The sequence below is a fragment of the Danio rerio genome, chromosome 1, assembly GCF_052040795.2.
Source record: "Danio rerio strain M-AB ecotype USA chromosome 1, GRCz13ab, whole genome shotgun sequence".
NCBI classification, from domain to species: Eukaryota; Metazoa; Chordata; class Actinopteri; order Cypriniformes; family Danionidae; genus Danio; species Danio rerio.
The window spans coordinates 37487234-37514923 of NC_141021.1; the positions used below are offsets into that span (position 1 = coordinate 37487234).

Consider the following 27690-nt stretch of genomic DNA (forward strand, 5'->3'; position numbering starts at 1 on the left):
TGACAACAGACCGCAAACGATGATGGCCACGCCTAGGCTAATGGGAATTGTAGTTCCCGCTACCTCCCGTTCGCTTCATTCTCCTAAGCAAACTTTTCTCAGAAATATAGTTTTATTAAGTCATGCGCCTACGGTAATATTGAAAAAAAATTACTATTTTATACTCCTATGCACTTATGTATATGTATATATATATGTATACTATATATATATACTCCTTATGCACGTCTGTCTAGTGCGTTTACACTGAATAAGTAAAGAAGTGTTCTGTCAACTTCAACATGAACAGTTTAAACATAGAGGAGTTCATGAGTAATTAAGATGAGTTCATGATGATGTGCCCCTTCAAGTAAAGTCACAACATGGTAATACATTAACAGCTCATGAATTCATGTTGGTTACATTTAGCTTAAACTTAAATGTTAATTAATACATAATTAGCTACATGAAACAAGTATTTAAGGTATTTAAGGTTGTTCACACATGAACTCTTGTGACTTATGTTGTAATTAAAATTTGTTCATGATTAACTCATCATTAGTTCATAATAAAGTAGTTTAGTTTAAATATTATTACATAATCATTCATGTGCTGTCATCGTAAAGTGTTCAACCCAGGCTCATTCTGAAAATGTACCTCTAAATACATTTCTGGAGAGTGCCAAATATGTCCCAGGAGCTACGTTTTTTGCAGTTTTTGTTTTCATGAATCCACAAGAGGCCGCTGTTTATGCTATTTGAGATCTCAAATTCTCTCGTGAGTGCTATTAGTGCCTGCTGTTCTTACGTAAACCCACCTGAGGCCACTGTCGACTGACTGTTTGACTGACTGACCGATCGACTGACCCACCCTCCTCCTTCCCTAAACCCAACCAATTGTATTGATTGACCCACCCACCCACTTCCTTAAACCCAACCAAAAATTTACAAAAGCCGTTCATAAAAAAAAAATAGAAAAGCCGTCATCTTGATTTTTACCATCTTTTCAGATTTTACCACTGTAGTAAAGTTCATTGTTGTGTGGGAAGAAGAAGACAGGGTCGGCGATATAAGGTAAGTAACAGTTTTTATTTAGCATATAATTGCACAACACCAGTAGCTGTGTGTGGGTGTGCTCTCTCCCTCTTCTCCCGGCTGCTCCTTCTTTTCTCCTTAAGAAGGGTGTCTCTCCGGCTCAATCACTAGAGTAAACAGGTGTTATTTATTATTTCTGATTGGCCTGCTGATTAGCCGCCAGGTTCTGAGGATGCTCTCCCCCCTTATTGGTTGTTCAATCATGCTTACCTCTCCACAACTACATTCTCACCCTGTTACTGGTTAATTTTATTTTTGCCGTTGGTTTTTGTCTTTTCCACTTTCGGGAATTGTTCTTCACCAGACTCGAACCCCATCATCGTGGTCAACTCCTCTCTGCATCTTAAGTCTGCCGATGTACATGGCGAGCTACTGGACAAACTGGTAACAGCAGAAAAGCTGTCCATATGGAGGTAAGCGGTCAGCTGGTAGAGCAAAAAAGTCCAACATCATAATGCCCCCTAGCGTTCATTTTAAAGATAAAATGCAGCCATACGTACTTCTGGCTACATAATTCGCAATCCCCAGAAACATATATAGGGCTACGGTTTCAGAATGAGCCTGTGTTGAATGTGTTACCAAAATAATCGTACATATTGTGCCTTTAACTGAGTTGTGTGACAGCTTTATAAGTTGTTTGCTTTCTTCCTACTGTGAAGTAGGTAACGCTGCTCCATGTGTCTCCAGTCATCTTCTGCAGCAAAGTCTGAAAGAAAAACCCTAAACATCATCACAGATACTACAGGGTGACATTTATTATCTGATGTGCACAGGAATAAAACAAAGAGTCTCACTTCAACATCATCATAGTTTGAATCTTCCACCTGTTTGACACCTGAGAGGTCAGAATATGTTCACAGATCACAGTTGTGTAGACGAATGTTAGTTTGCATTTGACTGCTGTCAGCGTTTCAGCTCTAAAAGTTCTCTGATATAAACTTGTGTATCAGCCTACAGCTTTGTGCTGATCTTTGGTTTTCAAAGAGTCTCTTATAGAGATTCATTATAAGTCTAATGAAACCAAGTGGTCGAACTGTAAAAATGCTACAAATGATTTCAGCACTGTCGCTTTACAGCAAGAAGGTTGCTGGTTCGCATCACGACTGGGCAAGTTGGCATTTCTGTGTGGAGTTTGCATGTTCTCCCCGTGTTGGCGTGGGTTTGCTCCGGGTGCTCCGGTTTCCCCCACAGTCCAAAGACATGCGCTATAGGTGAGTTGAATAAACTAAATTGGCCATAGTGTATGAGTGAGTGTGTGTGTGTGTGTGTGTGTGTGTGTGTGTGTGTGTGTGTGTGTGTGTGTGTGTGTGTGTGTGTGTGTGTGTGTGTGTGTGTGTGGGGGTGTATAGATGTTTCCCAGTACTGGGTTGCGGCTGGAAAGGTATCCGCTGTGTAAAACATATGCTGGAATAGTTACCGGTTCATTTTGCTGTGGCGACCCCTGATAAATAAAAGACTAAGCTGAAGGAAAATGAATGAATTGAGCGTTTGGGACAGTGGTGAGACAGTATTCATGATTTAAAGCTTCAATTTTGGGCCAGTCACATTGTTAAGCTGTTTTCTGATCATAAAGAAACTCTTTCAGGAATAGATGTGTGATCAGATGTTTCAGTATTTGTGAGATGCACATACCTTTTCTATTCTTGCAGACACAGTAAAGGATCAAACCAGCAAACGCTATCATCATTATTATCACTCCAGTAATCAACACAATGAAAGATAGACGAGGGGCGGGTTTTAGTGATATTTCTTTCTCTAGAATGTAGAAATCTGTAATAATTAGTTAAATAAGGTTTTATATACAGTATTTTGTAGACAAAATAGATAGTTTTTCTGTGTTGTAGGAGCAGATCTTTACCTCTACAGAGTGGTTTAATCTCCATTTCCTTTTTTTTCCAGCTGACAGGATTGCTGTAGTTATAGAAGATCGATTCCTCACTGCAGAACAGAATGAGGGTGTTGATCTGCTGTGATGTCTCTTTCTCTGGTGAGCATTGGTTGTTCTGATAGCTAGAGTTATTAATGATGAGGTCTTGAGCTCTGCATGTGAAGTTAACAGTACAGGAGTCACTGCTGATTGAGTTTACAGTCAGAACAGGAACCTCCACTGCGTCTGAAACACACATTTACACTGACAAGATCACAATCAGCTGAGTGATACGATATACTGTCAAAGCTGAAGACCAAACCATTTATACACATACAAGAATATTAACTAGTCAATTATAATTGAAGTAGCAGATAAAATCCAAAAACTAAACAAAGTGTTGTAAGCTGATAAAAATCTGCACATCTGAAACTGAAAAACCGAACATAAACTACATTTATGAATTATGAATAGTCTTTTATGGAGCAAAATGTTAAATCACACACAGAAATGACACTCAGCTATAACAGACACTCTGTATACAACATGTCTTTGTCTAAATCTCGGTTTATTCTTGCTGTGTATCGTCCACTGTCTGCCTTCTGCATGTTCTTCAGTGGCAGAGAAAAGCTTGTTTCATTAAACTCTATTCTGTTCTGATAAGACGGTTGAGATCTAGGGCTTTATTTTGACGGTCCATGCGCAGAGCGCAAAACACAGGGCGCAAACACTTTCAGGGCGTGTCAGAATGCATTTTTGCTAAATTAAGGACGGGAAAATTCGCTTTGCGTCTTGGCGCATGGTCCAAAAGGGTTGAGTTTATTTTACTAATGGCTTATAGGTGTGTTTTTAGAATAAACCAATTAGAGTCTCATCTCCCATTACCTTTAAGAGCCAGCTGTGTCGCGCCATAAGCGCATCCGCTATTTACAGGACGTAAAGTAAGTCTAAGTGGAAAAAATTAGCATTTCACTAGCTAACAGTTAACAGTTTCTTTTTTTACAGAAAACTGTTAAACAGAGCATCTACTGCGTGAGAACGAGGGATAATGGATCACTTTCACTCTCGCTCTTGGATAGGGAAACCTTTACGCACAGACATCAATTAGTCTATAAATAAATAATTGCGTTTGTTAAGCGCAAACATTCGTTTCAAACTATTTCTAAATTCAGTTCTAATTTCCAGCAAACGAATAAATGAACAATATTAACAAAGAGTTATATCCTAAAACACATGCTGTGCTAAAACCTGACAGGTGGGCAAATCTAAGCTAGTTTTAATAAAACAAATATAAATATGGATATAATAAATAATACTGCTAATAATAATAACATTATGCACAAGCAAATTGTTATGAATGAACTGAAAAAGCCTCCCGAGATGAAGAAGACATAAAAGCAGTGATTTTTCATATTTATGTAGGCTAGAAAATAATATGTTTTGTAATATTTTAATCCTTTATATTTATATTCTACATCTATTCTTATTATATCCTATATATATCCTTAATATTTAATTTTTTTCATATGTAAAGATATTTGCCTATTGCTCTCTTGTGCGTATTAAGCAGTGTGTAAGCAAGGCGCAACTCTCCGCTGGAGTTTAGACCGGGTTTGTTTTGGTCTAATGAAAAATCTATTTTAGTTTCTCAAAATAGCAACGTGCCAGCACTGTGCCTCAGAACGCCTTCCTTTTTAGACCAGAACGCCTATGGGCACACATATGAGCACAAATGCATTTGCTATTTAAACAGCGTAGTGCAATGCCTCAAAACAACTCTTGCGCCGCGCCTTGCGCCACATTGCGCCGGGTGTATGATAGGGCCCATTAGCTTAGCTTTAACCTCATCAGACATTTAACACTGAAATGATCAAACACAAGACCATTACATTCTTCTACATTTGTTAATCAACTCTCTTACCTGTTTCAGGGATGAGGACAAGAATGAAGGACACAAGAAGACGATCGACTGCCATTGTAACAAACGTCAAGATGGCTGATGATGAGTTTTTAAAACAGGAAGTCACTAAATATGTAGATGGAATGGGAGTTACACAAAAGCTCAGTTCACTGTTTGTCAACTGCTGGATTAATGTTAGCTAGGTGTAACATATTTAGCATGATAATATAATGCATTTAGCTTTAGAACTTGACACAAAGGTTAAGGGCTTAAATCTCCATTTCATGTGCAATATTTGGACGGTCGTGTCAGAATTTGGTGCAAATCAAATGAAAGCATGGATCATCCTGCCTTGTATCAGGTGTTCAGGCTGCTGATGGTGTAGTGCTGTGAGGAGTTTTTCACTTTGGGCTCTTCAGTAACAAAGTGGCATCATTTAAATGTCACAGACTTCCATATGTAATGTAACTGAGCATGTCCAAGTGTCCAAGAAGATGTCCAAAATCTTTACACGCATTGACCCAGAGACTGATTAGATGCATGTCACTGATGAGAAGATGATGGATGTTTACTGTACGATGACCGAAATGGCTTTAAACACCCAGCAACGTCCAACCTAAAACCAACCAAATATTAACGTCTAATGATGTTACGGCTTGATGTTGTGTGGACGTTGTGTGGACGTTACCACTATGACGTCTATCAGACATTGGATTTTGGCTGCCATACCTCAAGAATAAATGTCAGTATTTAACGTCAATATGACACTGGTTTAAGATGTTGGCTCAACATTGGATTTTTGTCACTTTCCAACACAACCTAAAGTCAACCAAATATCAACGTCATTTGACATCATTATTGGACATCAAAATAACGTTGTCTAAAGATGCTGGCTAGCTTGATATCCCAACCTAAATCTAACCTAATGTTAATGTCTTATCATGTTGTGAGCCTGCTGGGCAATAACTAAATGCACTACAGAATGTTACGTGCACACACACATGCACAAATTACTTGTAAATGCATCAGCTTTTTACATTGTAATACTCACTACTCACCACTCTTTAGTACTTTAGAAAGGGCTAAATTTTACTCATACTTTGAGTAAATTTTACCACAGATACTTTTACTCTACTCACACTACATTTTTAGGCAAGTAATGGTACTTTTACCTGAGTATGATCTTTCAGTACTCTTTCCACCACTGGAAAACAGTAAGTGTGTAACATTTATTTATTTATTTTTTAATAAAAAGTCTTAATGTAAACAACCTATAAAAAACATCCCATAATGTAGATAAGTTGTCATTTAATAAGAATATGTCAACAAATACATTTTGACAAAAATGTCAGATAAAACCCAATAATTCTAATTCTGAGATTGTTGTTAATCTGTTTTGTGGCTCCATGCTGCTGAACAGGCTCCACTAATTTGAGCTAATTTTTATAAATTGTTACTTAATACATACTTGTTTATTTTACATTTTTTAGAGCTGATGAACAGACTCCGCAAAGTTTGTGTTAAATCTAAAAAAAAAATTAAGTAGTTTTCATCAACATTGTGTTGGTTTTTCTGTTCAATTAAATTCATTTTTTTACATTGCTGATTGCAGTTACTCATTTTAAATGGCTAATTTTGAATAAGCTAATTTAATTCATTGTTACTCAGTGCATACTTGTTGAATTTAAATAATAATGTTGCTTGTAATTAATTTGTTACCTCAATTTTATTGAGTAGATATAGGGCATTACTTTTTACAGTGACACCTACATAAATATCCTAACCATAATTTCTTAAATGCATTTGTACTTTTAAAAGTAATTGTTTTTCAAGATAATATAGACATTTTATAGACATGGGTTCTTCAGGAGCCATACACATACTGTTTTATTTATTTATTTTTAATCATATTTTAATCAAGTGTAATATTTTGCAAAAAAATGTGAAGCTAACAACGTGCTTACAGTTAAGATATTATTATATAACTTTACTTCTCGAGTGTAAGGTTTTGTTCATTTCTTTGTGTAAGTTTTCATTTGGAGAAAACTGTAAATCAGGCAGACAAATTGGCAGTTTACCAAGTGAGCTGTTTAAAAAAGGTTTTAGAGAAGGTTCACACCACTAGGTGTCGCTGTTTACTTGGTTTCAACGTTTAAACATCACTGGGCCTTCCTAAAGACTGATTGCTATGCTTCCCACGATTGGATGGCCAGACTTCCTTCCTTCCACTTCCATTGGAATCCCGAATTACACACATGCCAGAATAGCTCAGAGCCACTGGATTTGCCAATCCTTCTGTTTTTAACGATACGAATGAAAGCAGCCATGCACTGTAAGGTGAGTCGTTTTTACACATACATTAAACATACATTTTACACATCTATTAAATAACTTAAGAAACTTAATAAAAGTTAAAGCAGATATTCAGATGTGTACATTTACTTAGTTTACTTTTCAAGTTAAAGAACTAACTTAATAGTCTGATTATTTAATAATCTAAATCCTTTAGCCTAACGTTACCTAGTTGAAGTAGAATGCGTGTGCACAAGTTTTGTAGTTTAAGTCAATCCTCTAAATTTGTTATGTAACTGATTTTTAAGTAAAATTAAAAGAGTCAGAAATGGTTAGTGTTATGTTATACTTTGTGCATCACAAATTTTAGGCAAAGACTGTATAAAAGTTATTAGTTTAAGAATATATTAATAACTACATATGACCCTGTACTGCACAACCATAAGTGTTTTATTTATTTATTTTATTTTATTATTATTTTTTTTGCTAATATTTATACATCACCTGAAAGATTTCCATTGATGGGGGTTTGTTGTGTTGTGACATTTTGAATATATGAGGGTTCAAAAAAAGGGGTTCGGAAAAATCTTTAAAGTTGTCCAAATGAAGCTTTTAGCAATGTATATTATTAGTGAAAAATAAAATTTTGATATTAATATTAATAGTATGTTATACTGTTTGATGTTATAGTATATGTTAAAATATTGTGTGTGTGTATATATTTTAGGTCAAAATTATTAGTCTTTCTGAATTATTAGACCCCCCTTTTATTTTCCCCATTTTCTGTTTAACGGAGAGATTTTTTTCTAAACATAATAGTTTTAATAACTCATTTCTAATAACTGATTTGTTTTATCTTTGCTATGATGATAGTAAGTAATATTTTACTAGATTTTTTTCAAGACATGCTCTGTTAAACATAATTCAGGAAATACAAATATATTTGTCATGTGTCACAAACATATATTTTTTAACAGATATAAATGTTGGATTCATAATAGATTAAATCCAAGATTTGTCAACTTTAAATCTGTTTAGCTCACTATATAACAGTTAAAACAGCCAACAATACACATATTGCACCATCTAGATGTGAATATGTACTATAATTCTATAGTTTTTGTTTATTTTTCACTTATTTAAATGTCCTTCTGTCCTCGTGTTAATATTTATTTACCTTGAGCTCCTGTAAACCACAAAAAATGTCTTGTATGTTGGGTGCACACTTAAGCTTGTTGTGATTCTGACCCATATAAAGGAAGCTTAATGAATGTTATTATGAAATGAAAATAATATTTTAATTAAATAATATTTTATGAAAATTTTCTAAAAACAATGATTTAGCAGAAATAAGCATGCTGAAAGCTGTCTTTTTTTTAGTGGATCGCTGAGGATGAAAGAAAAAAAGGCCAGCTATGGTCTTTCATTTGAGGTCAGCATGGGCGTGTGGATGCCTGGAAGTATTTGCCATGTGGCCCCAAAAGTCATCTGCTAGAACCACTCTTTCTGTGGATTTACTGGCAATGTTTTGCCACAAGTGCTTTTAATCATATAGTTTGTATAAAGGGCAAAGGGAAGCTGTTTTCACAAGTTAATGTTAGTCTAGACAACACAGTGGGAGTTTGGTAGCACCCAAACTGTTGTTAAAACACCAGAAAGGTAATAAATGTTGACAGGATGCAGATGGTTGGAGATCAGTTTGCTTTTCATGATATAAATAAACCTAGCAAATAGTATTCTAAAGAATCCAAAAATTGCTGATGTGTACTCCAACCTCTCAAAATGCCATAAATAGTATGTGCCCAATCCTCAAAAATTCCAAAACAGACTAGATTTTTAAGCGTGGTTTGAGCTTGATTTTTGTCTGTCCTTAAAGCGATAGTTTACCCAAAAATGAAAATTGTCAGAACCAAAACTTTCTATTTGTTTGATATTAACATTCTTCTATTCTTTTTTTTTCTATTACTCTAAGCAATGGCTGTTGAGGACCTGAACTAAAGTTGTGAGAACTATCTTTTCTTTCTGATCCTGTTGCTGTAAGTAACATATTTTCCTAGTTTGTTAATGCTGATACCTTTTTAGATTTATTACATTTAGATACTATGACAGAATGTTGCAATGCTCATCTTGGTTATCCATTGTAATTAACTTAGCCATTGTGAAACTTGTTTATGTAGAGTTTGCTGTAATGCACATGACTCACACAGTTTTTCTTTGGTTCCTTAATAGTTAAACTATAATGTTTGTTTGACCCATACTTCATTTACCAGAATAAAGACAATCTTCTAACAGGTCAAGATGTCTGGATATGTGTCAGCAATTGCCCTGAAAGCCTGGATGACACTGATGTTGCTTTCCAGAATACAAGGTGCATTTTTTCACATTATTTATTATGTTCCATTCTGAGCACAGTCCAGAACAAAAGCAATAGAAGACATTTTAAAGGGGTGGTCCACTACGATATCATATTTTAAACTTTAGTTGGTGTGTAATGTAGCTGTGTGAGCATAAACAACATCTCTGAATGTAATATGCTCAAAGTTAAATGCAAAGAAGGACATTAGCTTTTGCAGAGTTAGCTTAGCAAAGCCTACAGGAAGCGAAGTTTGGGGACTACAAAAAAATACATCTGCGTTATTGAGGTCACAAATGATTCAGGTTACGCGCATACACAACGCACAGCAAAGGGGTGTGGCCAAAGGCACTGTAATGCAGAGAGCGCTAAAATGCCATCTAAACATTGCTATTTCCACAGAGCTTGTTCTGTCTCTGTATTTGGACACGCGACAAACAGAGAAGTGCTTACAATTTAATTTTAATTATGTGCCAGAGAATTATAAAAAAAGTTATAACTAGCATTTGACAAAGGAGAACTTCCATAATCTGTTCCAGTTAAGTGCTGGATTCGGCTAAAAACTCCTCATAAAAGGAGCAGCTCCAACCATAATAGAAAAAGCTATGGATTGTGAGCCACAACCTGTAAGTCTTTTTATTTGTTAAAATTGATATGTCACATGCACAGTGTTTAGCGTTAATGGTATGTTGTAGCGATGATGTAAACAACAGGAAATGCTGTTTTGGCACCGTTAACAATTTAGCTGCAAATTCATATTTATCAGTCAAACCCCTGAAAACACTCACAATCTTCAGGAGCGTGTGCAGTCTCTCTCTATGCAGCTTCTTTCCCTGCATTCTACATCTCAAATAATGGACTCACAAAAGATATGTGAATGTTTCATATAACTTACACATGCTTATAAGCCGAATATATGTGAAATACACTTGTGAGATTTCATTTTAGAGAGCAGGCATGGGCTTCAGCTGTGTCCTCTTCATTTTCTGTCTGATTTAGGCTCAAACTGACATGGCTACACTGACTGACAGTATTTACACAGCAAGGGCACAGCGCATGCTAGTGACTGGACATGAGGCCTTTTGGTCACATGGACCAATTCCGCGAATCACAGCACATTATGTTAGCTGACCAATCAGAGCCTCTTGATGACTGGCTTTCAGAGGAACTAAGAAATATGATTGTTGTTCTCATGTTAGTTGAGTAGCAGTATATAAAGTAAGATATATTAAAAAAACGTGATTTTTTTTAATGAAGCATAAACACATATTGCATCTTATAAACACAACCAATCCTTAAAAATACACTCTGGACCACCCCTTTAAAATCTGTTTTAACTGATCTAACAAAATGTTAACTGATTTAACTAAATCAGTTTTTCTAATAGTTTATCTTTTGTATTTGTTTACATTTCTATGGTTTTATTCACCTTATTCTCCGCCGACGAGTGGGTGCTGCCATATGATTCTTTTTGGCTTGAGACTTCCGGTCTCATTCACTTCCATTCATTTTTTGACGTTAAAAAAACTGCTCTTTACACTGCTTGATGTTGCAATTTGATATTTTCTTATTATATTATTCTACTTGGTCTGTATAGTCATGGAAACATTTGTTTGTAGAGCAAGTAGTTTGACCGTTTTCTGCCGTTTATTATTCCTAGTCATTTTTCCCATAGGCGACTGAATCGGAAGTTCTATGACAATCGTGAAAACAGGAGCACTTCCGCATTTTAGAATAAGGTCAATATGTCATTCTATTTGTATATCATTTTAAATAAATATGCATTCAAATTTGTATATTCATATGTGTCATGAAATTGGCAAATATGAGGTCAAGTAACCAATAAAAAGAAAGTAAGAACATGCCTCCCTTACATCCAGGTGTCATGTTTCTAGATAAACATCTATGTTAATCGTGGAACAACATTCCAACCAGCCAATCAAAATGAAGGGATACGTTTACAGTTCATGTTAAGTGTTATGCACAATCTGCTATTATTTTCCCTTCTGATTTTTGTTAGGGTTGGGTTTAAAGGTAGGGATTAGATATGGATTACATTTTCTAACCAAAAATTATTGTTCCAGGATCAACAAAGTTTTTACTTTAAGGATTGCATCTTTGGCGAAATCACAACCACACGCATATGTACATATCCTTACCATAATTTCTCAAATGCATTATAATGTACTTTTCAGGGAACTTTTTAATAAATTTGCACCACTTGACATTTTATAGACATTGGATTCTTCAGCAGCTATCTATAATGTAAATAAACTCTTTTATTTATTTATTTTAAAAATGTATTTTGTTTCTGCTGGTTGGTTGCACCACGAATCAGATTTGTTTTAATGTTTATATAATGTACACGGATGTCTGGAATACTTTACTCTGATTGGTCAATCACCACATTCCAAGGTATGTTATTTCCAGATAACAACCTGTGAAATAATAACACAGGCTTATCCGGTACTTTGAATCATCTTGACTGTCAGTGAATATGTTGACATCCATATTTATATGCTTGTCTGTATTGCTACTGTTTCGTTTGGTGCCATCTTATTACTAAATAATATGTATAAAGTTTAGTATATGCTCCATTCAGCCTTTTTGTTTTTGTCAACTTTGCATTTATATAAATAATTAATAAACTATTTAGCTCAGAGCAATGCTTAGTGTCTTGTTACGTTTTGTGGCAAGTAGCTGTATAAAAAGCAGGATAAAGTACATCCTGATGGTTTTATATAAGTTTGATTCTACATTAACAACCTCCAGAATGTAATTTATCTCTTACTTAAGTATGTACGTTAAAAAATTAATAGGTAGGATACAAAAAATGCATCCACCCTAAACTATGTGCTCTTTCAACTGATCTTGTCAATACATTCTAGGTAAGGTACTTGCACCATCACATCTGCAGGCAATGGCTGGGCTTCCCTTCGTGCTGGCCTGCAACATTACTATGGAGAAAGGGGAGGTTTTAAAACAGGTGCTGTGGTTGGACATGACAAATAAAACTATACTACACTATCAGCCAGATAAGTACGACCACGTCACCAGAGTAGATGGAGTCGAGCTTTCACAGCAAACCGCAGCTCCACAAGCTCACACCAGTGTTATCACCATCAGAAAAGCTGCACCAGCCAATGAGGGCTGCTACCACTGTCTATTTGATGTCTACCCTTCTGGGCAGCAGAGAGGAAGAACGTGTCTTTCACTCACGGGTGAGGCTTGGTATAATCACTTTCACTCTTTCTAAAAATATCCACAGCTTGTTTCTGTGGTCTGGTTATTTCCTCCATTGATGATTCAAAAATGCTAATTTAATAGGATATATTGCTCGTCCTAATATTTAAAAAAATGTATCAATGATAACCTTGAAGATGGTTTCATTATGAATGGTTGTTGGTTGTTTTTGAATTGGTTTAATTTGCATTGTGTTAGAATTGTGATAAATATGAGACAATAAGTGATGAGAACCACCTACATCGCCAGTCTATTTCATTATAAAAAACAACCACAAATTATTCTATGAAAATCAAAGGAGTCCACATCAGATGATAACTTTTATTAGTTTAGTAATTAGTTCAGTTTGTTAACCGGCCTAAACTGACAAAACTGCAAAAAATCATTATATTGTTACATATTTCAAATATCAATTTAAACAATCTTAAAGAGATTGTTTACTCAAAAATGTATATTTACTCACCATTTACTCCCCTTAAAAACAGTAAATTTAGTTTTTCTCTTTCTGTTGAACAGAAAAAAAGTTATTTTGAAAAAAGATTGGGAATCTGTAACCATTGACTTCCATATACTCTCAGAAATAAAGATTCAAAAGCTGTCTCTTTAAAAGCTGAACACTTTAGTACATTAAAAGTCCACATTTGTACTGTCAAGTACAAGTACATACTAGTACATATTAGTACCTAAAAAGTACAAATGTGTATCTTGTAAGTACCTTTAAGCAGTGGTTCTCGATTCTCCCTCCCAAATTCTCCCACCCTGAATGTTTTGTATAGCTGCGCCACAAATCGTATACTTATGCACTATTCTACGCCTTTTTGTAGCATAAATAGTGTTAGTAGTGTGTTCACACTGAAAACTCTAAAAATAATAAGTGCACTTTAATTACCCGTATAATGCACTCATTCAGCCGCTAAAATAAAGTGTGTAATGATGGACACTTCACGCACTCAATGACCGCAGGTTTGCTCACGTAGCGGAAGCGGCGGATCTATCAGGCGCAAATGTTTGATAACTTTATTATTTTGGATGGTGAAAGCAAAATTGCCCTACGAGAGTGATTATAGCGCCTCCCGATGGTGAATGTGGTAGTACTCACGACAGGTATTATTTGATAATTCTGTCTTTTATGTCACTGATTTGGCAACCGTCAAACGTCATCAGGGAAACGGTTTGAATTTCCACTTAGTAAAAAAACATAAGTGTTCCATTTGGGACGACACTGCATACATATACTATCCTGTTGAGTGTGTAAATGCATAAGTACATAGTGCATAGTGCATGAGTGCATAGTGTATAGTTTGCCATTTGGGACGCAGCTTATGTCTTCCTTACTTAGCACACCTGTTGATTCCTATCAACAGCTCGGTAATAGAGAGATCCATGAACTGATTCATTCATTCTTTCATTCATTCCCTTTTCGGCTTAGTCCCTTTATTAATCTGGAGTCACCACAGTGGAATGAACCACCAACTTATCCAGCATGTTTTTACGCAGTGGATGCCCTTCCAGCCACAACCCATCTCTGGGAAATATCCACACACACTCATTCACACACACACACTCTTACACTACGGACAATTTAGCCTGCCCAATTCACCTGTACCGCATGTCTTAGGACTGTGGGGGAAACCGGAGCACCCGGAGGAAACCCACGCGAACGCAGGGAGAACATGCAAACTCCACACAAAAACTGACTCAGCTCGACCCAGTGACCTTCAACAGCACTACCTACTGCGCCACTGCGTTGCCATGAACTGATTCTTGTGTGTCAAATAAGAGAGACATACATAATAGAGCCTGAGGTCCGGAATTGTGAACCACTGCTTTAAGGTATCAGAGAGTTAGTTTACATGGACACAAATAGTACAATTTTAATTCGATTAACACAATACTCTGATTAAGAACAGCTATTTTTGATGAATTTAATCCGATTAAGGTCATAATCGAACTAAACAGAAGTTGAATTAAGACATGTGGAGTATTCTGATTTCAGTCACATTATTGATGTGTAGCACAGACATGTGAACACCTTAATCTACCTATTACTGTCTTGTAGTATTTTCGCTGCATTTCGACAGGAAAGTTTATACACACATGGCTGTTTGACACTATTCTGTGCATCTACATAAGACCGACTCACACTGTGCGATTTATTTATTTTTTTCATTTTTTATAATCCTGAATGATTGTAGCATGTCAGACATATCTCTGGTGTCACACTGTAAGATCTGAGCTGTCATTATTTCAGACTGAACGAAAATTAAGACGCTCCAAACACAGAAGAAAACTATCCCGGAGTTTGACGTCTGGAAAGTGTCTGAAATCTGACACTGAACGAACTTCGTCGGAGGAAAAATCTAATCATACCAAGCAATAAATCTGTGAACATGTAAAACCAACGATCAAAGATTTTAGTCTAGGAATTCTAAAATCTTTTAGGATTTCCCAAATATGTCTCAGATGACAAAATTGTGGCTGAAAAATAACAGTGTGAGCAGGTGTCTTAAGTCAGTGAAAGACCCAAGACACCTGCATCGTGAAATGCAGAGGTTTTTTTTCCCATGCAGTGTGTGGTATCAAATTCCATTAAAACAACAATCTTCCAGCACTTCATACTGGCATACAATATCTCATTTGTCACACTGGCATACATGAGTGTTCCTGAATGAAAGTGAAGGTGCCAAACTGCAGTTAAAGTCGACAAATTAAAAATTAAACACCAGAAATGACATGAAACTCAAAGGAAATGTGGATAGCGTGGTGATGCAATGGCGTTAATCGAATTATTTGCTATAACTTGTAAAATGGCATCATGAATGGAACATTCAAAAAGCGTCTTATGTGAACACCTCAATCATATTACTGTTTTATTCAAATTAATGTAAATGTAGTCAATGTGGACCTTTTAAGTACAAAAGTATACCTTTTATGTACAAATGTACGCCTTTTGTAAAGGTAATGCCCCAGTGGCAGTTGTTATATCATTATTTCTGAGAGTTTAGTAGCAAAAAAACAAATACTGTGTCAATTACAGTCAAAATACAGTCAATTGTAAAAAAATAAATAAAATAAAAAATCAACATCAACATTGAGAACCTCATAATTGATGCAGAATTGCAGACATGTTTTAGTCTTAAAATGTATAGTCTTAATGTTTTAATCTCTGTCAGCATGGTGTAAACTGGTCTTAATTTTCAAAAAGCATGTACTCTCTTCTACTGGATCTCTTCACTTTTCTTGTTGTATTCCTTTCAGCAATGGTGGAGCAAATGGACAATAAAACAGTTGTGAGTGGAAAGCCTGTTACCTTTTTGTGCAACTACATCCTCAGTATGCGGGTCCGGCAGGTTTTGTGGAAGAAAACAGCTGAGCAAGGGGACACTACCATTGTTGCCTCTTATGTCAAGTATAGCAAACCTGTCGTTACCAGCCCTTTCAAGGGTCGGGTATCTCTAAATCCATCACTCGGCCAAACCAGGCTCTCCATACACCACGCTCAGACAGAGGATGAGGGCTGTTACACCTGCGAATATCACACATATCCAGATGGAATTAAGAGCACTACAGCTTGCCTTTCTGTTTATGGTAAGTGAAAACTTCAAGTATCATTATGTTTGTACATCAATAAGAGGCTTTTTTGCGTGTGCAGTGAGCTTGTGAAACAGACTAGGCCTAGAGTTGCTGCAATGTTCAAGTGTGACCCTTTTTTAAAAAGTTGGTTTTATAGGAAGATATATAGAGTGGTCTCTAAAGTGTTTGGCATAAATTAGGGAAACTCCTAAAACACCTGTGTAATCTTAATAGAAACTAAGTGAAGTTTCACAAACTAATTTCGAGAGGAGCACATGACATGATCGACTACAGCTGATCTTTATTGCTAATCATTAGCTAGCCTATCAGATGATTCTAAAACTACTATAAATATCTTGCCTATATATATATATATATATATATATATATATATATATATATATATAATTCATCTATCTCCGAGCCCAGGATTCGCTCCCGGTACAGCATGGCAAACCTGCTATCACAGTCGAGCGTTATCTAAGTGTGAACTCTTGAAAACCTTGATTTTCCGCTTGTTGAGTGTGACATCACTCGAAGCAGCTTCCAGGTCCAAGCACTCTATCAATCTGTATGGGAAGGCTCAACAAATGGTAATAATAAACGTTTACAAAGCTATGTATTACTTTCGAAAATCACAATTGCAATATATATATATATATATATATATATATATATATATATATATATATATATATCCATGTCTAATATCAAATAGCCAGAAAGTGATACATTTTTTATTATTCTTTAAATGAGTTATGGGTGTGTTTTGAGAATTTACCAATCAGAGCCTCATCTCCCATTCTCTTTAAGAGTCAGTTGCATTGCGCCATGGCACATTTGCTATTTACATGGCGGACTTTATAAGTGCAAAAATTTGTTTCAGAAGTATTTATAAATTCAGTACTATTTTTCAGCAAACAAACAAATGAACATGAATAGCGAAGTGTGTTTAGAGTTATATCCAAACACACGTCCTATGCTCCATATGGTAAAAAATCTGACAGGTGGACAAATCTAAGCTTGTTTTTAATAAAACAAATAGAAATATGCATATAATAAATACTACTACTACTAATAAAAATAATATTAATATTAATAATAATAATAAGAATACCATTATACAAAAGCAAATTGTTATGAAAAAAATGAAAAAAGCCATCCAAGATGAAAATATATATTTGTGTAGAAAATAATAATTTTTGTAATATTTTAATAATTTATTTCTTTTTCATGTGTAAATATATCTGAGTATTGCTGTACATCCAGCATGTTTTAAGCAATGTGTAAGAGAGGCGCGCAACTTGTGGGTCTGTGCTAGACTTTAGACCTGCTTACAGTCTACAAAATGTCACAAATGGATTTGCTATTTAATCAATGTGGCGGAAAACAGAAAGATTAGGGTTGCACTGGTCTGATAATAGCAACACGTCACAGCATACACGTCTTGCGCCTTATTGTGCCGTGAGTATGATAGGGCCCTAAGTGTTTTTAGATAGAATGTGGAATGAATACAGTAGAGCGGATGATGTGTTATGTATGACACTGTATTTTTTGTATCACTTTAGGTGTATTCGTTAATTCTCTTCCATAGTCTCATGAGATAATAAAGTGTAAGGAAATAAGTTGTTAATAAATTGAAGATTCCTCATTTAAAAAATAATTTAACACAGCAAACTCATAACCATACTTATGAGTTTAAATTAAACTCGAAGTTTCTAATAGCATGTGGAAGCAAATGGATTGCCAGAAATAGGATTGAGCACAAATTTCTTCTTATTATTAAGGATTTTTTTATTTACAATCTGTAATTTTGTAAAAAAAAATGGATGAATAATTGTTTGAATATGGCAGATCTGTAATGATAGTTTTTTTATTTATTTTTTTTTTTAATACCAACCAACGTTTCACACTTAACTCTCTTCACAATTAGGTTGCTACAGCTATAAAAGGCACATAAATACCACCTGTGATTTTTACCAGATCGCACGTGTATGTGGTTTTAGGTCTTTTCACATACGCACATACTGAAATGCTGTGTGTGAACACGTGTTCAAGTGGCAAATCAACATTTATTTTTTTCCACAAGGGCTGTTTAGGTTTTTTTTTTTTTTCCGCAGCCCCCTTGTCTGCATAGGGGTCATGTAGAGGTTTTTTTTTTTTTAAATGCATGTTTGAGGGGGTGTATTTGTAAGAAGTGGAAAGACAAAGTCTGACTGAAAAAGGAAAAATGCTTGAGTGTGTATTGTTCAAGCATGTTTTTGAATTTGCCTTCATTGTTGTGTAAAAATATCTCTACAAAGATTGAAAAGCCTTTATTATGTGGCAGCCAGTGCTACCTATGGAGAAAAAGCTTAATGAACATAGAAAAAGTGTCATAATTAAAATGCCAAACTTAAAAAAGAGACTGGTTGTGGAATTGGAAATAAAACACATCCATGAGCCCAGAAAAAAAAAAAAAACAGCAAAAAGAAGAGGAATTTCACTGAAGTTTATTTACCATATTGACACTATAAACAGAGAGTGAAGCTTTTAAACCTCAAAAAGAAGAGTCTGAAAGGAATAAATAAAATATGATACAAAAAGTTTGCAGGTCATCAGAAGTTATACACTAGCTGTTTATCAAAGTATTAACATCGTTTAAGATTCAAAATGAGAATCACTGTGACTGAATTTGATTGGTAGTATGAATGAAAATGTAGATGTTTTTTTTTTTTTTTTACTGGGGGAGCAAATGATTTCAACTCAATTTATAAACAAAAAAGCAATTATGTGAAAATGATGTTAAAATCAACAAATTAAATTGCAGCAACTTTTTTTTCAGCAACATATTTACAAAATATAAAAATAAGTGTATGTGGAGCATTATAAATTCCAACATCCAGCTAAAATTATTTTAGTTGTTTTACAGTGCTTGCTATAATCAAATATATTCAAATTGTTGTAAGATTTGTTATTCCTCATCAAAACTAATCTGTGTCATTTGGAAAAGTCAATATACATGGGATACTTGCATTATTTGGTTTTTGAAAAACAGGGATGATTGTTTTTAGTCTTTTCGTTGCCTTAAAGGTGTGTTAGCATAAGACCTTTAAAAAATGTCTTCCCTTCCCTGCCATCCAAAGCCACACCAAGTCATGAACAGAACACACACAGAATAAATGACAATTTGATGATGATAGAAAAGCTTAAAACACTAGAACCTGTCATTCACCGGTTAGAAAACTCAATGGAGGCTCGCACTTTGTCCAGCGTAGTTGTTGACAGGCCAGCGGGTGCAGGAATTTTATTTCCCCTAAACTGTATTGGGGTAAAGTTGGTTTTATATCTAAACGTTTTCGTAGTAAGGAAAACGTTTGCTGTAAAGACATACCACAGGTAAAAACCTATTTTAGCAAACGGTTCCTGAAGCTATTGCACACACAGCATTATGCTGTATAATATTGGAGTAATATTACTGTAAACTATTCATTTCACTAAGTAAAGTCTTCAGAAAGGCGAGGCAGTGGCGCAGTAGGTAGTGCTGTTGCTGGGTCGCTGGTTCGAACCTTGGCTCAGTTGGCGTTTCTGTGTGGAGTTTGCATGTTCTCCCTGCCTTCGCATGGGTTTCCTCCGGGTGCTCCGGTTTCCCCCCAGTCCAAAGACATGGGGTACATTTGAATTGGCTTGGCTAAATTGTCTGTAGTGTATGAGTGTGTGTTTGAATGTGTGTGTGGATGTTTCCCAGAGATGGGTTGTGGCTGGAAGGGCATGGGCTGCGTAAAAACTTGCTGGATAAGTTGGTGGTTCATTCCGCTGTGGCGACCCCAGATTAATAAAGAGACTAAGCCGACAAGAAAATGAATGAATGAAGTCTTCAGAAACTGAAAGAGTACGGTTGACGATACAATCTAACTTTGCTATCCGAATATTGTAGTGATATTAAACTTAGTAACTAAATAATTTTGACTAAAGTATGTTTTCAAAAACTAAAAGATTACTGCTGACGATACTAACTTCGACATCTGGAGAAAACATAAACAATGAACATTGATCACACACTTACCAAATTCATAGAGACAGGACAATCAACACCAACTGGAACTGCGTCTTTTTTTTTTTTTTTTTGAAAAGAACACAAGTTGGCAATGCGGATTTCACCATTTCCAGATTGGAAAAGCTCTGAAGTAAAAAAAATGTTTCTTACATAAATTTTTTTGTTGCGTGTTAGCAGACCATTGTAATCCAACAGCTTGAAAATCCATGGGATTTTGGTCTGACTTAATGAACATTACACTTATCATGTGACTAATCAGCTTTCTCCATTATGCTTGCTTTATTTACTGTTGGCTACTAGGTTACCACAACTACAGTCAGTCGCTCTATACCTTGTTGGAAACACACCTAATCTGCTTTTTTTTTTTTTAATATTTTTATGAACTTTGAAAATATTTACTTTATGATAATATGGAAAGCCAGGTAAAATGAGCTAAGACAGGGGCTGTAAAAACTTTTTTTATGATTCACAGAATTATGTATATACTTACATTTCTACAGAGATAACTTGCTCCGTAGAATTTCCTGTGCTGTACCTTAGTACATTAGACAGGAAAGAAAGGGTGTTACTTTCTTTATCTCGTGCAGTTGATTTGCAGTGGTGATACCGACATCAAGATTTATCACACTCTTGAAAACATCCTTTTCATTGTGAGGTAAACTCTTCTAGAGAAGAAAGCTTCAAGTCAGTCAGAGCTGACACTGCTTTTAATGCTCGGCTGTGACTGTAGTTTAGGGGTTAGATTGGGACGAGGGCCAGTGCCATTACTGTGTCTCTGTTCCTCCAGAACAGAGCTCCACTGTGTTTGCTTTCTCTCTGTTGATATTCCCCAAACAGTCTGGCCGTTGTCACCAAAAACCTCACACAGCCACAGAAGTGGACAGAGCCTCACTCTGCCCTCGTCTTGTCATGGTTTGTCTGTTTCTCTTTTATCTGACTTATGTCACAGAGTCTCCCTTTGATGGAGTCTGCCGCAGACATGACCAACGTCTGACGGCTTGCAATCAGCATAACAACACAAGTGCCCTCTTTTGTCTTCTGAATCAAGCCATCACTAACAATACAATAACGAAAAGCGCGACATGACCAATGCAGTCATTTGTACTGGACAAATGCAAAACTCACTTCAGACTGTTGTAAGGAATCCCTGCTAAAAATGATGGATATCCCCAAAAGACTGTACATGAGCTATCTTTACAGAATATAAGACAAAAATGTATACTGTAAAGTAGCAATTGTATAATTATAATAGATTGATTGTGTAATTATAATTAGCAATACTTATTTGTGTGAGTGGAACAATGGTAAATATGTGTTTGAAATAAATGCATCTGCTAAATGTAATTCAACTTTGACATGGAACAAAAGTTATCAGTAGGTGTTACAGAGGTAAACGGGTCCCTGCACTCTGTTTTAGTTCTCTAGACATATGCATAAAACTATATGGAGGTGAAAAGGAAAATAGCTTAAAACAATATGCACACATTTGCTTTTATTTTGTATTTGCTTTAATTTTGCCTTTAATTTTTTTTTTCTTTACTACATATACAGTTGAAGTCAGAGTTTTTAGAGCCCCATTCGAATTTTTTTCTTTTGTAATTATTTCTCAAATTATGTTTAACAGAGCAAGGAAGTTTTCACAGTATGTCTGAAAATATTTTTTCATTTAGAGAAAGTCTTGTTTGATTTATTTTGGCTTGAATAAATTTTATTATTTTTTAAAAACCATTTAAGGTCAAAATGTTTAGCTCTTTTAAGCTATATTTTGTTTCTATTGTCTACAGAACAAACCATCATTATACAATAACTTGCCTAATTACCCTAACCTGCCTAGTTAACCTAATTAACCTAGTTAAGTTTTTAAACGTTACTTTAAACTGTATGTAAGTGTCTTGGAAAAAATATCTAGTGAATTTTTATTTACTGTCATTATGGCAACGATAAAATAAATCAGTTATTAGAGATAAGTTATTAAAACTATTATGTTTAGAATATGTGTTGAAAAAATCTCTCTGTTAAACAGAAATTGGGGAAAAAAATAAACGGGGGCTAATAATTCAGGGGGGCTAATATTCTGACTTCAACTGTATTTATTGTGTTTAAATTGTCTGCATGGTGGTTCATTCTGTTTTAGTGACTACAAATAAAGAAGAGAATTAGCTGAATGAAAATGAGTGATTTATTAATTTATTTTACACTGAGTTTTTTAGGCTATATGTCAGAAGTTTGGAAACATTAAGAATGTTCTTATAAGATTTTTTTCTACATCAATGTTGCCTTTTATTTGATATAAATTATTTATGTGTTAAAACGCATTTTATGTAAACATTTCAGCATCCATTACTAGGTTCCTCGCTGCAATGTGATTCTTTAGAAATCATTGTAATACAGTGATTTTCTTAAGAAAAGATGTGCTACTTTAATTTTTTTTTTGTCACTGTAAAGTCATACGTTTAATTCTCATGACTGTTTGATCAATAAATATTGTAAATACAGCACTCATTTGAATTATTTTTAAAAGAATAGTTAGTCTAAAATTAAAATGACCTCATCGTTTACTCTCGTGTGTAATTTACACGTTTTAAACCTTTCATGATTTTCTTTCTTCTGTTGAACACAAAAGAAGATATTTTGAAGAATCCTGGTTGTTGAAACTCAATGGGGTATATGCACAGACTTTAAATTTCAGCCAGCAAGCCTTAGTGCTTGAACTGTCTTTCCATTAAAAAATTGCCACATTTAAGGTCTGATTTCTTTAAAAAAAAATTAAATCAGTGATCCTCACTGCCTGATAGATATACAAGAAAAAAGCTGGTCTCAGACCGGACATGAAGCACTGAATTAAATTCTGTTTTCCACTTCCATCTCTTTAAATATGACAGTTTATTTTATCCCAGTATTTTCAGTGGACTTTCTGTGGTTGTCTGCTGATCCTGATGGCATTAGCAATTACATGGTCTTTCATCTCATTTTACGCTTGAACAACTAAATGAATGCTTAAGTCTATTTAACTGAATGTATTTTAACTACATTACAGCATCGATGCTGCAAAAGTAACCTCATGAAATTGAAAGTAGCCACATTAAGCTTTCACCGGACGTTTATCATTGGCTGCAAAACAATAGCTGTGCATGTACCCAATTATTTCTATAGTAGGAAAAATAAATATGGAAGTCAATGGGTGTCAACAACTCACATTTTTCAAAATATCTTATTTTGTGCTCAAGAGAAGACAGAAACTCAAATTGGTGTTGAACAAGTGAAGGGTGAGTAGAGTAATTAAGGCAGATTTTTCAATTTGGGTGAACTATCCCTTTAAATGTCTTTCACATGTGAAGAACTAGCAACGCAGTGGTGCAGTAGGTAGTGCTGTCGCCTCACAGCAAGAAGGTCGCTGGTTCGAGCCTCGACTGGGTCAGTTGGCGTTTCTGTGCGGAGTTTGCATGTTTTTCCTGCGTTCGCGTGGGTTTCCTTTGGGTGCTCCAGTTTCCCCCACAGTCCAAAGACATGCAGTACAGGTGAATTGGGTAGGCTAAATTGTTCATAGTGTATGAGTGTGGATGTTTCCCAGTGATGGGTTGCGGTTGGAAGGGCATGAGCTGCATAAAAAAAAAAAAAACATGCTGGATAAATTGGAGGTTCATTCTGCTGTGGCGACCCAGGGTTAATAAAGGGACTAAGCCGAAAAGAAAATGAATGAATGAATGTGAAGAACTGAATTTTTATCAATTTATTGTTTGAATTATTGATTGATAAAGCACTATAACTTCCACAAAATGTTTTAGCTTATGCAAAAAAAAAAGGTTTGTTTTCATGTCAGGATGAGCTTTTGTTCATGCTTGTTGATCAATGTTTAAATGTGCATGAAAGATCAGTTCATCTTGATAAATGATTTGAAGACTGGAGCATTTTAGGTGAACAGATTTCATTTGTTTCAAACATGAAAACATTTCTTGTGATTTTTGAATAAATTCCCTAAATAAATATTTGTTTTAAGGTGATCTAACCTTTCATTAACTGAATGTAATTTTTATAGTGCTCCCCAACCCGGAGGCCAGTTACGTGACCGTATCACAGGGCATCATTGAGGCAAACTGCTCAGCCATGTCCCGTCCTGCAGCCGAGATCTCTTGGAACGTGGAGGGTCATAATCAAACTTTGGGCCCTGCCGTAATATCATTTTACCAGCAAGGGGACGGCACCACAATGGTGGTCAGCTCCATTCAACTGCAGAGTGAACTGCTGGATGATGAGCTTGTGAAATGTGAAGTTCATCATCAGGGTCTTGAGACAGCCATATATGTGTCGCTCAATAAATGTAAGTGAAATTTTAATTTATTTCATGTTTGAAGGTGAAGTCATGAAAATCTGACATTTTCGATGTTTAAGTACTATGATCGGATTCCTCAACCCAGACTCAAATATCTGCTTTGAGCAGAGGCTGGGCTGATAAACAATATTATATTTAATCATGATAATTTGTCAATAGCAATGATAAGCTCTGGTCTTTTTTTTTTACTCTAGATTGATCTAAGAGACGATCATACAGCAGCAATGTGCAACAATGGAAATATAAAAGTGTTTTGATATTAGACATCCATCAAATTTTTGACCACCAAATTTATCGGCCGAAAATGTTATGCGATTTAATGCACCCTCTAATTTTTGTGGCTTCAGTAATTGTTGGGGTACTCTTTTAAAGGGCACCTATTTTACCCTTTTTATAGCATCTAAGATAGCTCTTTGGTGTCTCCAGAATGTGTCTGTAAAGTTTTAACTCAATATACCCATCAGATAATTTAATATAGCCTCCAGAATCTGCCTTTTTTGGTGTCTGAGTACAGTGTAGTTGTTTTTGTAGTCTGTGGCTTTAAATGAAAATGAGCTGCTTCTCCCCACCCAACTTTCCCATGTGCGTATCAAATTTTATCATGCATTATGTAAAAAAAAACAGCCCAGAGACAGACTGAAATACAGCTCATTAAACAAAAAATACCAAGTTTATTTCATGTTTTAGTGTTGGAGTTTATTCAAGCCTTTCTGAAATGACGAGTCTCACACATATTTGAAGTACACACACACACACACACACACACACACACACCTACACGCACGCATACACACACACACACACACACACAATACATATATTAGAGTTTACTGACATCACGTGGCAGTGGTGATTGTAGCGGTTAAGAATTAGTGACTTTACTGTCTTTATTACTGGCATGCTCTGTTTGAAAATGTTTTAAATTTAGAATACTAAAGAATACTTTAATTCCAGTTTATTTTAAAAAAAAAGTTGTTCTGTGGACATGCGTGTCCTACATCATGTTGCTGTGGGCCTCAAAATCACTGGGATTTGGGTCCTATTTTAATGTCATTTTAACTGTCATGCTTAAAAAAAAAAACGCTAAAATAAAAACTGCTAAATTTTGCTATCTGCAATCTCTAACATTAATAATAACTCCTGTATAGTAGTCTCACAAGATACTTTCAATTCTGTCACTCGATGACACTCGAATACCCTGTCAGAAAAGTCTAGTGGCAGAGAAGGACCTTTTTACAGTGTCTGGTATAATGTTAATGTTGTTTTTGTGCGTTTACTTAGATGAATATGGTCACTGTGTAAATGCACAGTACAATTATTATCTTATTTCCGCATTAGATTGTTTTAATTACATAAAATATGCCTTCAGTGATTTCCTATAGATAAAAACAAATATATAAAAATAACCAACTGAAATTTCTGCAGCAAACGTGATCGTCGATTTTATATGAAACAAGACCTCATGATGACATATGATGACTCATGCAGGTGCTGTAGTGCTGTCCCATTTCTTAGGGGTAAATTTTGAGGCCCTTCTCTTTCTTTCACATCATTTTTCACAGGCCAAAGGGAGGGGTAGGGGTACAAAAATAGAATTATGATTGGGCCTTGTGTTTATTCATTGTGTTTATATCATTCCAATATGACACACTATACATACAGACAGTTCTGTCCAAACAGCTCACCAAAGTTGATCTTCTTCATAGGTGCCCTTTCAAATCTGGAAACATTAACAACTTCTCGGGCTACGTATGTAACCATGGTTCCCTGAGAGGGAACGAGACACTGCGTCTAAACAGAACGCTAGGGGAACACCTCTTTTATACGCGTCTTGAAGCACATGTGAAATCAATCTAATGTAATTAAGCAGGTGTCGTCAGACCAGAGAGTATAAAAGCCTGTACTGAGTACATTTCAGTATCAACTTCAAATTTGCTTGAAAGAAGTAACAGGCAGAAGAGAGTATGGCGGAATACGCAGTGTCTCGTTCCCTCTCGGGGAACCATGGTTACATACGTAACCCGAGACGTTCCCCATCTAGGGAACTTCAACACTGCGTCTAACCAGAACGCTAGGGGAATGCAATACCCACTAGGCCAGACTCACTGCTGACTGTGAACGCACACTACGCAGTGAGAATAGAGGACCCTGGTGAGGGGTCTACATCGAGTTGATAGTGACGCACAAATGTATGAGGAGTCGACCATCCTGCCGCCAAAAAAATGTCAGAAAGGAATGAGCCCGAAATAGAAGCTTTGGAGGCCCCTACAGCCCTTGTGGAGTGGGCCTTAACAAATTTAATTGCGGGGCGTCCAGCAGCCTGATAGGTAATTGAGATAGTCTCAACTATCCAATTAATCCAATTACTTATTGTCTGCTTATTCGCCAGACTCGCCCTTTTTGAGGGTCAGAAGCAGACCAGTAACTTTTCACTCTTTCTCCAGTTGATAACCCGGTTAACATATGTATTCAGAGCCCTAACTGGGCAGAGTAAGTTTAACTTCTCTTGGTCCGACGACTGAAATGGGGGCGGGTGAAAGGCCTGTAGCACAGCAGGTCTCGCCACATGAGTGGACACCTTAGGCACGTACCCCGGTCTGGGATAAAGAAAGGCTTTGGACATGCCTGGAGCAAACTCCAGAAATGAAGGTGCAACCGACAAAGCCTGGAGGTCACCAACCCTTTTTAAGGAAGAAATAGCTAATAAGAAAGCTGTTTTTAGTGTCAGAAACTTATCTGACGCCTCCTGCAGTGGCTCAAATGGGTGAACAGAGATGCCCTTGAGCACCAATGTTAAATCCCATGTCGGTACCCTGTGTGTGCTGACAGGCCTTAGCCTTATGGCTCCACGAAGGAAGCGACGAATTAGCGGATCCTGTCCTAGTGACTCATCATCTAGGGGAGAACGGTAGGCCGCTATAGCTGACATGTACACTCTCAGAGTGGATGCAGCTAACCCAGCAGACAGGCGATCTTGGAGAAATTCCAGCACTGAGGCTACCTGACAGCTGACTGGATTCAGC

General features: G+C 36.0%; 3 protein-coding genes across 10 annotated transcripts in view; all 3 read left to right on the forward strand.

Annotated features, from left to right (window-relative positions):
- The window catches only part of LOC147846914 (uncharacterized), a 49813-nt gene extending 44208 nt beyond the window's left edge, over nt 1–5605 (forward strand). The window contains exons 12-15 of the mRNA XM_087237365.1: nt 1378–1486; nt 1989–2284; nt 2973–3060; nt 4871–5605. Of these exons, the coding sequence (XP_087093491.1) occupies nt 1378–1486; nt 1989–2010 (131 nt within the window). The 3' untranslated portion in view covers nt 2011–2284; nt 2973–3060; nt 4871–5605. The remainder of the gene's footprint in view (nt 1–1377; nt 1487–1988; nt 2285–2972; nt 3061–4870) is intronic.
- The window catches only part of LOC147846911 (uncharacterized), a 405197-nt gene that overhangs the window by 194468 nt on the left and 183039 nt on the right, over nt 1–27690 (forward strand). The gene's annotated exons all lie outside the window — the stretch shown is intronic.
- sc:d189 overlaps nt 7022–27690 on the forward strand; it is a 38257-nt gene continuing 17588 nt past the window's right edge. For 2 of the 8 annotated variants that reach the window (NM_001098260.2, NM_001442681.1), the window contains 6 exon segments: nt 7022–7177; nt 9105–9168; nt 9403–9500; nt 12374–12706; nt 15987–16316; nt 24374–24655. In NM_001098260.2, coding sequence (NP_001091730.2) covers nt 9431–9500; nt 12374–12706; nt 15987–16316; nt 24374–24655 — 1015 coding nt within the window. In that variant the 5' untranslated portion in view covers nt 7022–7177; nt 9105–9168; nt 9403–9430. 8 annotated transcript variants of the gene reach the window in all.